The 13,116-nt window shown below is 36.1% G+C and overlaps 3 protein-coding genes and 1 pseudogene across 5 annotated transcripts; 3 read left to right on the top strand and 1 right to left on the bottom strand.

Annotated features, from left to right (window-relative positions):
* Positions 1-592: 592 nt before the first annotated feature.
* On the top strand, positions 593-1,240 carry LOC143534054 (uncharacterized). The gene has a single exon (XM_077028655.1). It carries the CDS (start codon positions 611-613, stop codon positions 1,238-1,240), a length of 630 nt encoding a protein of 209 aa, XP_076884770.1. The 5' UTR covers positions 593-610.
* A 2,116-nt stretch (positions 1,241-3,356) lies between these two features.
* LOC143534053 (IAA-amino acid hydrolase ILR1-like 4) lies at positions 3,357-7,321 on the top strand. Its single transcript, XM_077028654.1, has 6 exons — positions 3,357-3,491; positions 3,604-3,729; positions 3,890-4,204; positions 4,274-4,405; positions 4,469-4,829; positions 7,188-7,321. The coding sequence occupies exons 1-6, from the start codon at positions 3,357-3,359 to the stop codon at positions 7,319-7,321; spliced, it is 1,203 nt and encodes a 400-aa protein (XP_076884769.1).
* LOC143534082 (zinc finger transcription factor YY1-like) lies at positions 7,319-9,184 on the top strand (annotated as a pseudogene). The gene is made up of 6 exons (XR_013135468.1): positions 7,319-7,417; positions 7,695-7,753; positions 7,842-8,044; positions 8,126-8,215; positions 8,315-8,458; positions 8,546-9,184. The product of XR_013135468.1 is annotated as a zinc finger transcription factor YY1-like (transcript).
* A 747-nt stretch (positions 9,185-9,931) lies between these two features.
* Positions 9,932-12,575, bottom strand: LOC143534081 (nucleobase-ascorbate transporter 6-like). Of its 2 annotated transcripts, none has more exons than XM_077028677.1 (13): positions 12,464-12,575; positions 12,266-12,363; positions 12,011-12,187; positions 11,807-11,907; positions 11,651-11,726; positions 11,503-11,562; positions 11,208-11,392; positions 11,033-11,129; positions 10,860-10,946; positions 10,729-10,787; positions 10,491-10,660; positions 10,248-10,408; positions 9,932-10,150 (listed from the first exon to the last, which is right to left on the bottom strand). In XM_077028677.1, exons 1-13 carry the CDS (start codon positions 12,573-12,575, stop codon positions 9,932-9,934), a joined length of 1,602 nt encoding a protein of 533 aa, XP_076884792.1. The 2 variants fall into 2 exon arrangements, 1 of the variants encoding a protein (XP_076884792.1); XR_013135467.1 differs by having other exon boundaries at positions 10,019-10,150; positions 10,495-10,660.
* Positions 12,576-13,116: the final 541 nt, after the last annotated feature.

Raw genomic sequence — 13,116 nt, 5'->3', positions numbered from 1 at the left:
GAAAGAGATTATGGTTGACAAAAGTTAAGTTTCTTTATATAACATATTTGGGAAATTACTTCACTGTCCTTTTTTATTAAAAACTATTAAAATTAGTTACAAATAATTACAAATATGTCATAATCAATGCAGACCGTTGATCAATCTTAATCAATGGTAAGAATTCATTTCTCACACTTCTCACATCTTACTACTAATTAAAATACCAACGTTTAAAAATAAACATTTAAAAGTTATATTAAAGTAAGAAAAAATAATTCATTCATGTAAATCATAAACAAAAAATCACTTAACTATTACTATAAAGTGCTATTAAACTCTTAATTTATGGTATTGTCTCCTACTTTAGGTGGAAGAGATCTTGAGCAAATATTGCTTTTACACAGCCTTCCAATTCCTCCTCCTATCTTGACTATTTCCCCTCTCTTTCTTTATTCCATTATATATCTTCACGATGCTTTAAAATAATTATATATGATGTACACATTAATAAAAAGAAAAAGAAAAAGAAACAATTTTTTGAGGTGCTATAAAAGGAAGAGAGGCAATACCTCATATTGGTACATCAATTTCAAATCATAATAAGTTACAACATATATATTAATTTAAGATGATAGGGAAAAATGGTCCTGATCTCCTTTCATCAACATGGGAAGAAGGAGATGCAAGTGATCAACACTCAACACAAACATATGTTGAGAAAAAACTCAAAATATTCGGAGTTGAGCTACATCCACAACATTTAACGTCGGCTGAAGGGGACGAAAGCGTAAACTCGTCATCAACAACAACCGAAAAGGATGTTCATCATACAAAGTTAAAGAAATACGAGTGCCAGTATTGTTTCAAGGAGTTTGCAAACTCGCAAGCTTTAGGAGGTCACCAGAATGCACACAAGAAAGAAAGAATGAAGAAAAAAAGGTTGCAATTGCAAGCAAGAAGGGCAAGAATCAACTACTACCTCCAACCCTACACCTATCATAAACATGGGGCTAGTTTTGATTTTCATGGTCCAGAAAATGAGTCTAGTATTAGTTTTAGTCCATATGATGATGATCTGTTGTCATTTAGGGATCCATGCAATTTTACTCTTACACATATAGATAGCTCAAGAGGAAACTATAGGCCAGTTGCCATCAAACCCTATTCCAGACCAGTTGATCATCATCATGATCATTTAAAGCAAAAGTATGTAGGCCTAGATCTTCAATTAACTTTGAGCTCCAACTCCATCATGTAAACCAAAAATATATCATATATGTATGCATGTAAATCACATGAAATATTCTCATGGTCATATGCATGTAAATTAATTAATCTTGAAACTAATATTATTCAAACATTTGCTTCTTAGGATACATCTTACTGGATTAGTTTTTTTTTCCTTTTATTTATTTGTTTATTTTTGTATGGTGACCAACCTATATATGATAATGTATTGTTGATCAATTACTACAAGAAAGACAGCAAAATTTATATTAGTATTAATTAATTATGTTGGTTGATTTATTACTAGGGTTTCTTTAGAAGAGAACCGAAGATTAGGGAACATTTCTTTTCATGCACTTTTGTTTAATATTTATACTATTTTAAATAATTTAAGTTACTCATACCGATCGATGTCTGTTCTATTTAATTCAATTAAACAAGCAGCAAGAAATTTAAGAGTGATTACGTGTGACAACTTCATTTATCATCTCCTTCTAGATAACTAAGATAACATATTAATTAATAAAAACATAAAGGTACGTAGTAGTTGGAAAATAATAGATTAGGGATGACTAAAACACAAATTTCTTCTAATTGAATTGAGACTTTTCTATATATGATGCCTCAGATTTTGCATTATATATGTATTTTCTTGATATATTCCGGTACAAATAAAATTAACTTTTTAAACGTACAAATAACTACAATAATACAGAGTAATTACATTACCACAAAAAAAAAAAAAAATAGAGTCATAATATATATAGTTTAAAGACTATAGAGTAATAATAATTATTCTACCGTTACATGATTACTCTAGTTCATTTCTCACATTAAGTCGTTTATGTTTTATCCATCTGCTTGAATAACCAATTGTATTTCCACATCAAAGATATCAGACTGAGCAGTAGCAATCGTATAAACAAATTAATTGGTTGTCAGAAAGGTTTAGATATAAATATTGTTTTGAACAAACTTAGCTGTGACATCATGCAATAAGTTGTGAATATAAGCGTTTTCAACATGTAGGTATAGTTTTTCTTGATTCTATTTGAAATGGGGCGTACATCATGATGAAAAATGTGAATTTGCGTCTTTGATTTTAACAGCTTTCAAAACATCGAATCAATAAACAAAATCGAACTGATCATTGATTTTTCTAGCATACATATATTAGTCACGTTTGACAAACATTAAGCTGTTAATGTTTTATTATTATTTTTTAATAATTTTAATCATAACTAATTCTTTTATAATTGTACGTAGCTTTGTTGAGTTTGTCATTCCAATTGCATTTGAGATATCTTGATTTTTCCTTTGAAGAGTTAAGCATGGTATATATATTTAATCCCTTGCTTCTTAAAGTGTAAATTACTCACAAAATGAAAGCTAAGCACGGCATATTTGTAATCCCTGTTTTAGCCAACCATAATTGCGGCTTCATTTTATATTCAAGCACATCACTAATGGATCGATATTAATCAACAAGTATACCTAATTGTAAAATCGTATCTCATACCTATAGTTCAGTGCGCGCCTTAGTATTTGTCAAGTAGTTATCTATCATTTATCGGGTATACCGACTAGTTTATTAAACATACCCATTGGGAATTCGAAAGACATTTCTTATTATTCATATTTTATTTTATTATCCAATATTATAAATATAAAAACCTTAAAATAAGTGAATTAATAGATTATTCTATTCTATTTGCTACAAACAAAAAATAAAAAAGAAAATGTTTACAAGTACGGGTTAGCTACAAACATAATGACCATCGTGTCTCATGTGCGATGTGGGACTTTCTAGGTAAGATCAAGCAAACAAATAGCCAAAATTCGTACTATTGATTCTCTTCCACAAATATATACAAAATGTCGATCAATTGTTATTGTTAGACCATGTGTATTGGATGGAGCCTCTATGGGGCGTTATGTCACGTCACCATATGGGTTTTTGGCTACAATGAGTGTAGTGGATAAAGCTCTTTCAAACCATTACCTCATTATTATTTTTGGGGTGTGTGGTGGTGGGTTGTAGGCATCTTCCACAAGGACAAATCCATTCATGCATGATACATGTGACATTAATTGGCGTTAATCTCACCCACTGTATTTTGGTATCTTAATTTGGTCCAGAAAGAAATATGCATCTTTCATTAACAATCATAATCTTCATCGCTCTTAATGTTCTTCTACCTCTATCATCATTATCTTCTACTACCAAAACACTCAACCCTTTTGTTGCACTTAGAGCAGACATGGATGCTTTGCCCATTCAGGTTACTTGTGATGCACATTGTTTTTGTTAATCTTCAACTAGAAAATTTTTAACTCACTTCAATATTCTAAATATGATTGTTGAAATAACTAGTTGTCGAGGGCGGTGTGTAGGAACTGGTTGATTGGGAGCACAAAAGCAAGATTGATGGCAAGATGCATGCTTGCGGACATGATGCTCACGTTGCGATGCTTCTTGGCGCTGCAAAAATCTTGAAACAACTAGAAAATGAATTGCAGGTAACATACTACCTAGTAACAACCATACCCAGTAAAAATCCCATGAATAGCAAGGTTGTTAGTAGGGTCTGGGGATTCCAAATGACAGATAAGTTGCTTCCAGAGAGACCCCTAGCTCTAATTCGTACACATGTAATGTCGTAACTTATTGTTTGATTAGGGCACTGTGGTTTTGGTATTCCAACCAGCAGAAGAGCAAGGTGAAGGAGCAAAAGAGATGATTAAAGAAGGCGCTGTCGAGAATGTGGAGGCCATTTTTGGCCTGCATTTAGTCCTTAGCACCAATGCGGGTGTGGTTGCCACCAGGCCAGGCCAATTTCTGGCTGGATGTGGCTGTTTCAAAGCGGTGATCCGCGGTAAAGGAGGTCATGCAGCACAGCCTCAAGATTCTATTAATCCCATTTTGGCTGCTTCCGCATCTATAATTAGCTTACAACATATTGTTTCTCGAGAAGCTGATCCCTTAGATAGTCCTGTACGAAACCTCATACATATAAGTTAACCCTTCATTCGTGCATATTGCATAACACCTATTTGATTATAGGTGGTTTCCGTAACAATGGTGGATGGCAGAAGCGGGCTTATTAATGTGATTCCGGATTCGGTTTCCATTGTTGGTACTTATAGAGCTTTTAGCAAAAAGACCTTCTATGCACTTGGACAAAGAATACAGGAGGTAACAAGTATGCATAAACTTTGTACATGTTCATATGCATATCATAATGATTGTTGTTGGTAGGTTATAGAAGCGCAAGCGTCAGTATATCGTTGTTCGAGCTCGTTTGAGGTTGCTTTAGAAGGAAGTGAATTATGTCCAGCTGGTGTGCCACCGACTGTGAATGACAAGAAGATATATGAGCATGTGACAAAGGTGTCAAACATGATGTTTGGAGAAGGTAATACAGACGTGACAGGTCCATTCATGGGGAGTAAAGATTTTGCGTTTTACTTGGATAGGATTCCGGGGACATTAGCGTTTCTTGGGATGAGAAATGAGAAGGCAGGGTCTGTCCATCCACCGCATAGTCCTTACTATGTGGTCGATGAAGCTGTGCTTCCAAGGGGATCTGCGCTTCATGCTGCCTTCGCCTATACATACCTTAATTAACAGTTAAAAGTTGCTGCATGGTTATGAAACAAAAATGTTTAAGAAAAAACAGGCCTTAAATGAATGAATTACTACTAGACAGTTTCAATAATACTATCTTGAAGACCTTGCAGCATGTATGGGCAACAATAATAACCAGCTTTAGTATAATATAATGGTAATAGTAATCTAATGGTAACCAAACCAACTAACATCATCATCAGTTGTGTTTCTGCTGTCTTCTTCTGTCATTGCATGCTTTCAGGTCTTGAACTTCTGTTAATCAATAATAATAATAATAAGACTCATTCATTATTGAAGAAGAAGAAGATAAGATAAGAATACCTTTCTGGCAAGCCTTCCAATTTCTATTAGAATGAACAAGACAATCCTGCCACCAAATTAGTAATAATAAGTAAGTAAGGTAAGGTAAGGTAAGGCTAGTTGTTCGTAGCTCGAAAGATACCTGTAATAATAAGTAGACGGAGGAGCACTGTTGAAGCTGCTTCACGTTCTCGTCTTCTTCATCCGCATCCTCCTTGTGAACCGCCGCTGTCCTCTGTCCATCCATTTCTCTACCTTTCTTTCTTCAATCCGCCGTTGGTGTCCAGGTTTCTACTTCCAACCTGGGCCTGGGCCTGGATTTTCTATATTCAGTGGCCCAACTAATCAATAAGTCCAAATTCTGTTTACTATAAACTTCGAATCCCGAGAGTTTTTGTCTGTTCTTGTGCTGGCACAACGCTTGTCAAGTGTTAGCCGACGGTATGGTTTAAACTCTGAAGTCAACGTGGGCCATGTTAAAACTGGTTAGAGTGGGGCAATGGAACTCTCCAATATAACTTTCACACTTTGTAATTTGTACCCACTAAATCTTACAAAAAAAACTATAGTGGTACCAAACAAATGCTCAAAGAGACATGAATGATTGATTAAGGTAGTGCAAATTAATCTATCACCTTAAAACTACCCAAACACTCGTCCTAGAAAATATTATTAAAGAAAACTCACGCATTACAACCAAATGAATTTCTTTGTAACAATCAACCATCTGTTCATAATCATATGAGTGAGTCATATATCGACAAAGGTTGTGTTTTAACCAAGCTCAAGCTCATTAGTCTGGATCAACAATATCATTACTACACTACAAACTTCCTACATAACAAAAATGATCGAGTGCCTCCCTCAATCACTAGACTTGCCACCATATTTTGAAAACACACCAGAAAGCAAAGCCTTCTCCTTCATCTTCAACCTGCATCATCAATACAATACACACACTGTTTGTTAACCACACAACTACTACATTACCTTACCATGGAGAAACTGTATTATTAATATTACAACCTTTTTGCAGATCCGGGAATACTCAGTTTCGGTGTTTTCTCTACTTTCTTTTCGGACCTTGTAGTCTTCTTCACCTTTTCTCTAACCTTTTGTTTCTTTAATGGCTCTGAACCCACTTCGCCTTCATGCTTTTCTTCGACCACAACGGTTGCAAATTCAAGTTCATCCGCTCGACGTATCCTCTTCAGCATATGGTGTTTCAATAGCAGGGTTTGAGTTGACTGACATAGTGGCGTCTAAAACTGGAAGAGGGCTTTTTATTTTATCAACAGACGGTTTAACTGGAGCTGGAGTTGGAGAGCTCGGTTTCATTATTTCACATCTGATTTGCTTCTGAACCTTACCAAAAGTTATAGGCTGTGTCGAAATTATATCAACAAATCTGGAAAAAAAATGCTTGCTTTAGCATCGAGAGTAATCTTGCATACTAAGCCCCGATTCAAGGTCAAAATGACTAGTTTTCAACTTCAATAATTATTTAAAAAAATGTTTGAAGAGTACATCAAAACCCTTTAACGAGTAGTTTTCAGAATTGAGAAAAAAAAAACAATGATGACGAAACTCAAATAAATTTTGAGCGAGTTCAGTAACTCGTTTTGACCTCAAAACTCAAAAAAAACCCGGAACTGAAGTGTTTTTAAAAACTCAAAAACTAGAGTTTCGGTTTTTGGTTCGGTGTTAGCCCAAAACCAAACCGACCCAACCCATGCGCACCCATGTAATGTGAAGTCCAGTACAAAAACAACAATTTCTTTAAAATTTACACAACACATCAATCTTGAAGCATAAATGAAACATTTTTACACAGAGTCAAAAGTATGCAATTGAATAAAAATGAAACCTTTAAGTTTGGGAAGCTTAGAATTAGGGTTTCCAATGGGATTGTTGTTGAGGTTATTAATATTAGCAAGTTGAGCAGCCCTGCTGTGGTCCAACTCTTCCAGTAGCCTGTCTTCCAAAGAGGTATCATAAACTTTGCCTTCACCAAAGCCTCTTGGTTTGTTTCGAGTCCACTGCTTCATGTTACTCAATGGAACAGTAATATCATCATCATCATCATCATCATCATCATCATCTTCTTCTTTGTGGTCTCCTCCGTGTATCAATCGCCAACGCATATCAATTCAATTGAAAACCCTAAGTAGACTAGACTAGTATGGAGCATCATCAGTCGTTCCACAATCTCTTCGAACGCCGTCCGTTGATGATCAACTCCAAAACAACGCCTGCTGTTAAGTGGTTCAAAGAATGGTAGGTAGTAGTATTATGATTCCCAATTTATAAATAATAAGCCCTAATTCAATTCAATTCAATTCATAAACTTACTTTACTAGCTCAAGTCCTTGCTAAATTCTATATCTTCTGCTTATTTGTTTTGATTTGATTGTTCGTTTAGTTCATCAATGTCATGTTGGCCTAAAACAAACACTATAATATAATAATGAGCTTGCTCTATGTAATTTCATTTATGTCCAACCTACACATTATTATTATTATTATTAACTTATGTATATATGCAATACACCAGGGTACCCCAGGATATTGTAGCCACAGGTGGAAAATGCTTGCTTTTCAAATGGGTCACAGGTTATTAGCCACCACTAAACAACACTTGCACAACAAGATTACTGGATTAATAAACTTATTTTTTGTTTTTCTCTGTTTGTGCTATCAGAATCTCAAATGAAGGCCATGCAAGACAAGACAGAAACTCCGGTGACACTAGTAGAACCAGAACCCGAACCAACTACTGAAGTTCTCTTCTTATGCAGCTATGAAGGCTGCGGGAAAACCTTTATTGACGCTGGAGCTCTACGAAAGCATTCTCACATTCACGGAGAACGCCAATATGTTTGCCATTATGAGAATTGTGGAAAGGTTAGTCTTTTCCTGAGAGTTATGTGGTAGCAGTTATATGGTTGATTTATCAAGGCGGTAAAAGTTGGAATTATTTTGCAGAAATTTTTGGATAGCTCAAAGTTAAAGAGGCATTTTTTAATCCATACGGGTGAGAGAGATTTTGTATGTCCACATGAAGGTTGTGGTAAGGTAATTACTTTACGCTTCCTAAGAAATTAAAAAGACTCACTTTCATAGTATTATCATTATTAATAAATATCAGTTAGATGATTTAGTATATTATTGCAGGCATTCTCATTAGATTTTAACCTGCGGTCACACATGAAGACTCATTCTTAGGAGAACTATCATATCTGCCCTTTTCAAGAATGCGGCAAGAGATATGCTCATGAATATAAACTAAAGAATCACATTATGTCTCACCATGAAAAGGTTTATCTTTACATTCAAAGTTCAAACAAATTGCTCAACATAAGTATCGTATTTAGTTTGACCTTTTGACTTTTCAACTTTTAGCAGAATCTGAATAACATGGGTGAATTGCCGCCCAAGTATATCCAAGTCCAACCCGTGGAAAAACCGCCTTCCAGTACCAAGCCGTCGAAGGTGGCTGCAGCCGGCGCTTACGCCGCAGCATCGTCGGATAGGCCATACGCATGTCCTTATGAAGGATGTGAAAAGGCTTACATACATGAATACAAACTTAACCTCCATTTAAGAAGAGAGCACCCGGGTCATCTCCCTGAGGAATATCCGAAAAACAACCCACCCCCACATAACAAGAACAATGCAGATGCTGACATGGACGCTGGTAGTGACCATGATGGTCAATATGCAGTCAAACGTGGGAGCAGCAAAATCCAGAAAGCGAGCCACCCAAAACCCAACATAAAGCTTCCTTCTGCCAAAGCTGTGAAGCGTAAGGCGCCACCTGCTGCTGCTGCCAAGAAGCAGCCATGGCCAGTGGTGGTTACACCTATGCAAGAGGAAGAAGACAGTGAAGAGACTGAAGAAGACAGAGAGGATGGATGGAGGTATGGCGGCGGTGGTGGTGTTGATGAAGACGACGACGAAGAGACCGAGGACGAGGATTAATCTGTTTGTATGTTTTTGATTAGTTTACTGTTATATTTGTTCATATTTTGTAAATGCTAAATAAGTATCTTCTCTCTTTCTTTTCTATATATAGTACTTAAAACTTCCTTTCAGTTAACGTTTATATTATATTTCATTTTAGGACCTTTTGACATTGTAGTAGTTGACGGATGTGGCATCTTATGTCAACATGGCACCTTAATTCACAAGTAGAATAATCAAGAGTCATATGATGTTTGATCAAGTTTGCATCTGTCACATCATACAAGCCCGATAAGGTGAAAAAATGATCATATGGTATGACTTTGTTAATGGTCACATTAGTCATTTTCTTTGTCAGTCAAACACATCATATGGGCCATATGATTTGCCCCTCATACGAACCATATGACCGTTCTTCCCCTTATGGATCATATGTATGACACGTCAGTGATGTCGTGATAGTATGTCAGTGGCGTTCGTCTTGATAAAAGGAATTGCTTAGATAAGTATGTTTTCCATTTTTTTAACATTTAAATTGTAAACTAAACATGGAATAGCAAAGTTTTTGTGCAAACCACAACAAATGATGCTACATGAATAAATAGAAGAGAGCAAATCCAACCCTTCATATATCACAGCACACCTAGCCTTAATAAGATAAAAGTATACTTTGGCAATTAATTAGATTATATATATATGTCCAGATCTTGAATCCACTGTGACAATAATAAAGTCCCAGTCTCTTAAGCCAATTTAACCAAGACACAAAGAAATAACTAAAATTCACTATGATTCAAGAAACATGATTCAAAACAGAAAGCATAAAGATCAAACTGAAGGGAAAAACTTGTTGAGATTAAAAGGCAAAGAGTAGAACTCTTCACTTCTTGAATCCGTTTTAAACGATCGGTACTTGTCCCACCAATGCATTCCTCTGTCCTTTCTTGCTGCAGTGTCTTTCTGCCTTAATGTCACATCCAGCAACAGAGCCAATAATCCACCTACAAACGCTTCCGAAGAGAATGGTACATTCACCATATCATTCCACTGAACAGATAAACAAACAAACAGAAACGTTAGCTTAGCTTAATTCGACGACTTCATCATTTGTTCGGTCTCTAAGAAAGAGGATCGGAGTTGTTACCCATCTAGCTTTTGTGTGTACAGGGCCGTAACCCTTAAGAGCAGTGTGCTCATTGAAGTACTGAGGTATCGATAGCCCCATGAAGATCGAGAATCCAAGAATAAATTTTACTCTGAAACTGTTTAGATTACAGAACTGTATAAACCCGAGTCCTGCTGACCCTGTTATCATCCAACAAAACTCACTCGTCAACAGAATGCAACTAAAAGAAAAAATGTTTGTAGTTCATGTATGCATGCATACCCACGTAGGCGAAGAACAGACAATACAAGGCTGCTACAATAGGTGCTGGAATCGACGCAAATATCGCCCCAAATTTTCCAAGAATGGAAAAGAATATCATAAAACCAGCAGAAATCTGCACAACCCTTCTGCTGCCAACTCGTGTCAAGCCCAGCAAACCAGCATTTTCCCTGTCATACATTCCACCTTAGAAACAAATCTTGATAACCTTTTTATTTTGAAACAATGCATAGCTTACACGGATACAGATGAACCGTTTCCTGTTCCGAAGATTCCCGAAAACAGAATGCCAACTCCCTTAAAGAAACAAAATTGAATTAGTTTTGATCCCGGAAACTGTATAAAATCGTAGTGTAAAACCGCAGGTACCTGCCAACCAGTGCCACGGCTAAGAACAGAAGGTGGCATAGGAGTTGCACTTGCATACCTAGCTACTGCAATAAATGCACCAGTAGACTGCCAACCCAATAACAAATAAAAAGGTTAATAAAACATATGAAACAGTTATCAAATGAAATAAGAACATTAAAAGTTAGTTAAACCTCGACAAGAGCGACCAGCGATGCAACCATCATAGCAAAGGCTTCTCCAGCATCAAAAGTAGGAGCCCCCCATTGAAACGGATAAGGAACACGTATCCTATAGAAAAACAGTTTTTTTAATATTACTGCAGAGTGTAAAGAATGTAAAAACAACAAATGACAAGACAGCATATACCAAGGAGCACCAGCTATGATTCCAGCCCGATCAGTTCTACAGCTTAGTTGAGTTGTGTCAGATTTGTTCTTGTAGGCCCCACTAACAGTGAGTAAGTGAGCGTATATCCACACGATTACGATAGAGAATAAAACAGAAAAGCGGTCGAATATATGACTTTTCCCCTTCATAAGATTCGGTATGTACTGCAATAAACATTCAATCTCATAACATTAGACCATCTTTCTAGGAATATACTATATGTGGCAAAACAGGTCATAATTTGTCACTTGTAAAATATTGTTAAAGACATTACCTGCGAGAAAATCAGCAGAAACACGATCTGTGGCAGTCCAATCTCAACACATTTCGCAACCTACAGAAAATCATGCAACTATATTAAAACCAATACTTAAGGCAGCATTCGGCACTCCATATAATATATGTAGATAAGGTATATATACCAAGGGAAAACCAAACTCATACAGTCCGAATCCACTCAAAGCCACCAACGGAACTGCAGACAACGGGCTCATGAACCTGAAATTGAGAAGCCCGAAATGTGTTTTAAATAATAAGTTTTCTTAGTAATATATTCCCAAAGTTGAAACCTAACCAACCTTGTGATATTACGCCAAAGGCCACTAAAGCCGAGCACTATTTGCAGAGTTGATGCAAGAATAAGAGCACCTTGAGTCCCCCTCATAATCCTCTCAAATTTCTATATAATCATCAACATTTGGAGAGTAAAATGGATTTAAAATCAAACAGAATGTCAACTATGTAAGTTTCATAAAAGGCTGGGATAGTATAAGTATAACCACCTCCTTAGGATCCATGATGCCACTATACCGACCCGCCAATATGATGGAAATCGTTGGAGGGACGAAAGTATACGACCCCCCTATAACAGCCGGCAACCGTGTCCCAAAAAGCGTTTGTGTTAAGGTATTCAAACCAGCAACAAAAAGCAGTGTCTGAATCATCTTTGCTTTTTCTTCCTAAGATACAAAACAAATGAACTCAAGTTTGTCATTAAAATGATGTGTGTTATTAATTAAGATTGTGAAAAGACTTACATGACCACCACCCATTTGAGGAACAAGAGTTGTGGGAATGAGAACTGTTGTTCCAAGCATTACAATGTAATGTTGGAAGCCTAACAGTATTGCCTCGGCTGCAATCAAATAAAACTTTTATGAATTTTATTTTTATTCAAAAAAAAAAGGCGCAGCTTGTTGTCCGTTTAATGTGTAAAAAGAACATGGAAGACTTACGCCATGGCGGTGGACTGGTGATGCAATAAGAGACATTGGGAAGCTGATCTTTAGCAGGGTGCGGCTGCTGATCGTCTTGTTTCGGTGGCGGTGCGGCTCCTCCTCCGGCCATGCCCTTATGTTTCACACTAGAAATCTTAGCCTGCAAGTTTCTATGTAATAACTTAAACTAAATGTGCAAAAACTTACTTAAGGAAGTTGATGATATATGTATAAGAAATAAAGAGAATGCGTGAAACAGATTGAAGAAACAAAGAAAAGATGGAATCTTTTATATGAATTAAATAGAGGAAGGGTTATACTTTTTTGTTAAAGGAAGAGAAATTAAAGTTAAAGCAATTCTTCTTCAACCCCACGGCCAACTTTTATTTACTCATCTCTGCACTTTATACAGTCATGCACAAGTAATCCATTAATATCACCCTGCCTGCTTTAATCATTTTCAACCAATCTTCTTTCAGTATAACTGTAATACTCTTCTCACCGTGTGTAATAATATTACAACATATTATATATAATAATATAACAATATTATTACCATTAATAATAATAATAACTAGTATTAGTTACAACTCGCGTTTTATGATGGAGCTCTTAAAAATAAATACGAATTAGTTAAGCTAAGCTGCGGAAAAGATTAACATTTCTGAAAA

Source organism: Bidens hawaiensis, unplaced genomic scaffold (assembly GCF_021521415.1).
Source record: "Bidens hawaiensis isolate Kalapana, Puna unplaced genomic scaffold, B.hawaiensis_p1.1 tig00010056_1, whole genome shotgun sequence".
Lineage (NCBI taxonomy): Eukaryota > Viridiplantae > Streptophyta > Magnoliopsida > Asterales > Asteraceae > Bidens > Bidens hawaiensis.
Note: the sequence above shows the minus strand (reverse complement) of the source record. Positions and strands in the feature narration are given on the sequence as shown.

What these genes read in the sequence shown, in the direction of transcription:
- LOC143534054 (XM_077028655.1), top strand. Translation starts at nt 611, where the DNA reads ATGATAGGGAAAAATGGTCCTGATCTCCTTTCATCAACATGGGAAGAA.
- LOC143534053 (XM_077028654.1), top strand. Translation starts at nt 3,357, where the DNA reads ATGCATCTTTCATTAACAATCATAATCTTCATCGCTCTTAATGTTCTT. An exon ending in TGGATGCTTTGCCCATTCAG is followed by an intron (nt 3,492 to 3,603) that starts GTTACTTGTGAT and finishes GGCGGTGTGTAG; the next exon opens with GAACTGGTTGATTGGGAGCA. An exon ending in CTGATCCCTTAGATAGTCCT is followed by an intron (nt 4,205 to 4,273) that starts GTACGAAACCTC and finishes ATTTGATTATAG; the next exon opens with GTGGTTTCCGTAACAATGGT.
- LOC143534081 (XM_077028677.1), bottom strand. Translation starts at nt 12,575, where the DNA reads ATGGCCGGAGGAGGAGCCGCACCGCCACCGAAACAAGACGATCAGCAG. An exon ending in CTCAAATGGGTGGTGGTCAT is followed by an intron (nt 12,188 to 12,265) that starts GTAAGTCTTTTC and finishes TTTGTATCTTAG; the next exon opens with GAAGAAAAAGCAAAGATGAT. An exon ending in TCTGTTCTTCGCCTACGTGG is followed by an intron (nt 10,409 to 10,490) that starts GTATGCATGCAT and finishes GGATGATAACAG; the next exon opens with GGTCAGCAGGACTCGGGTTT.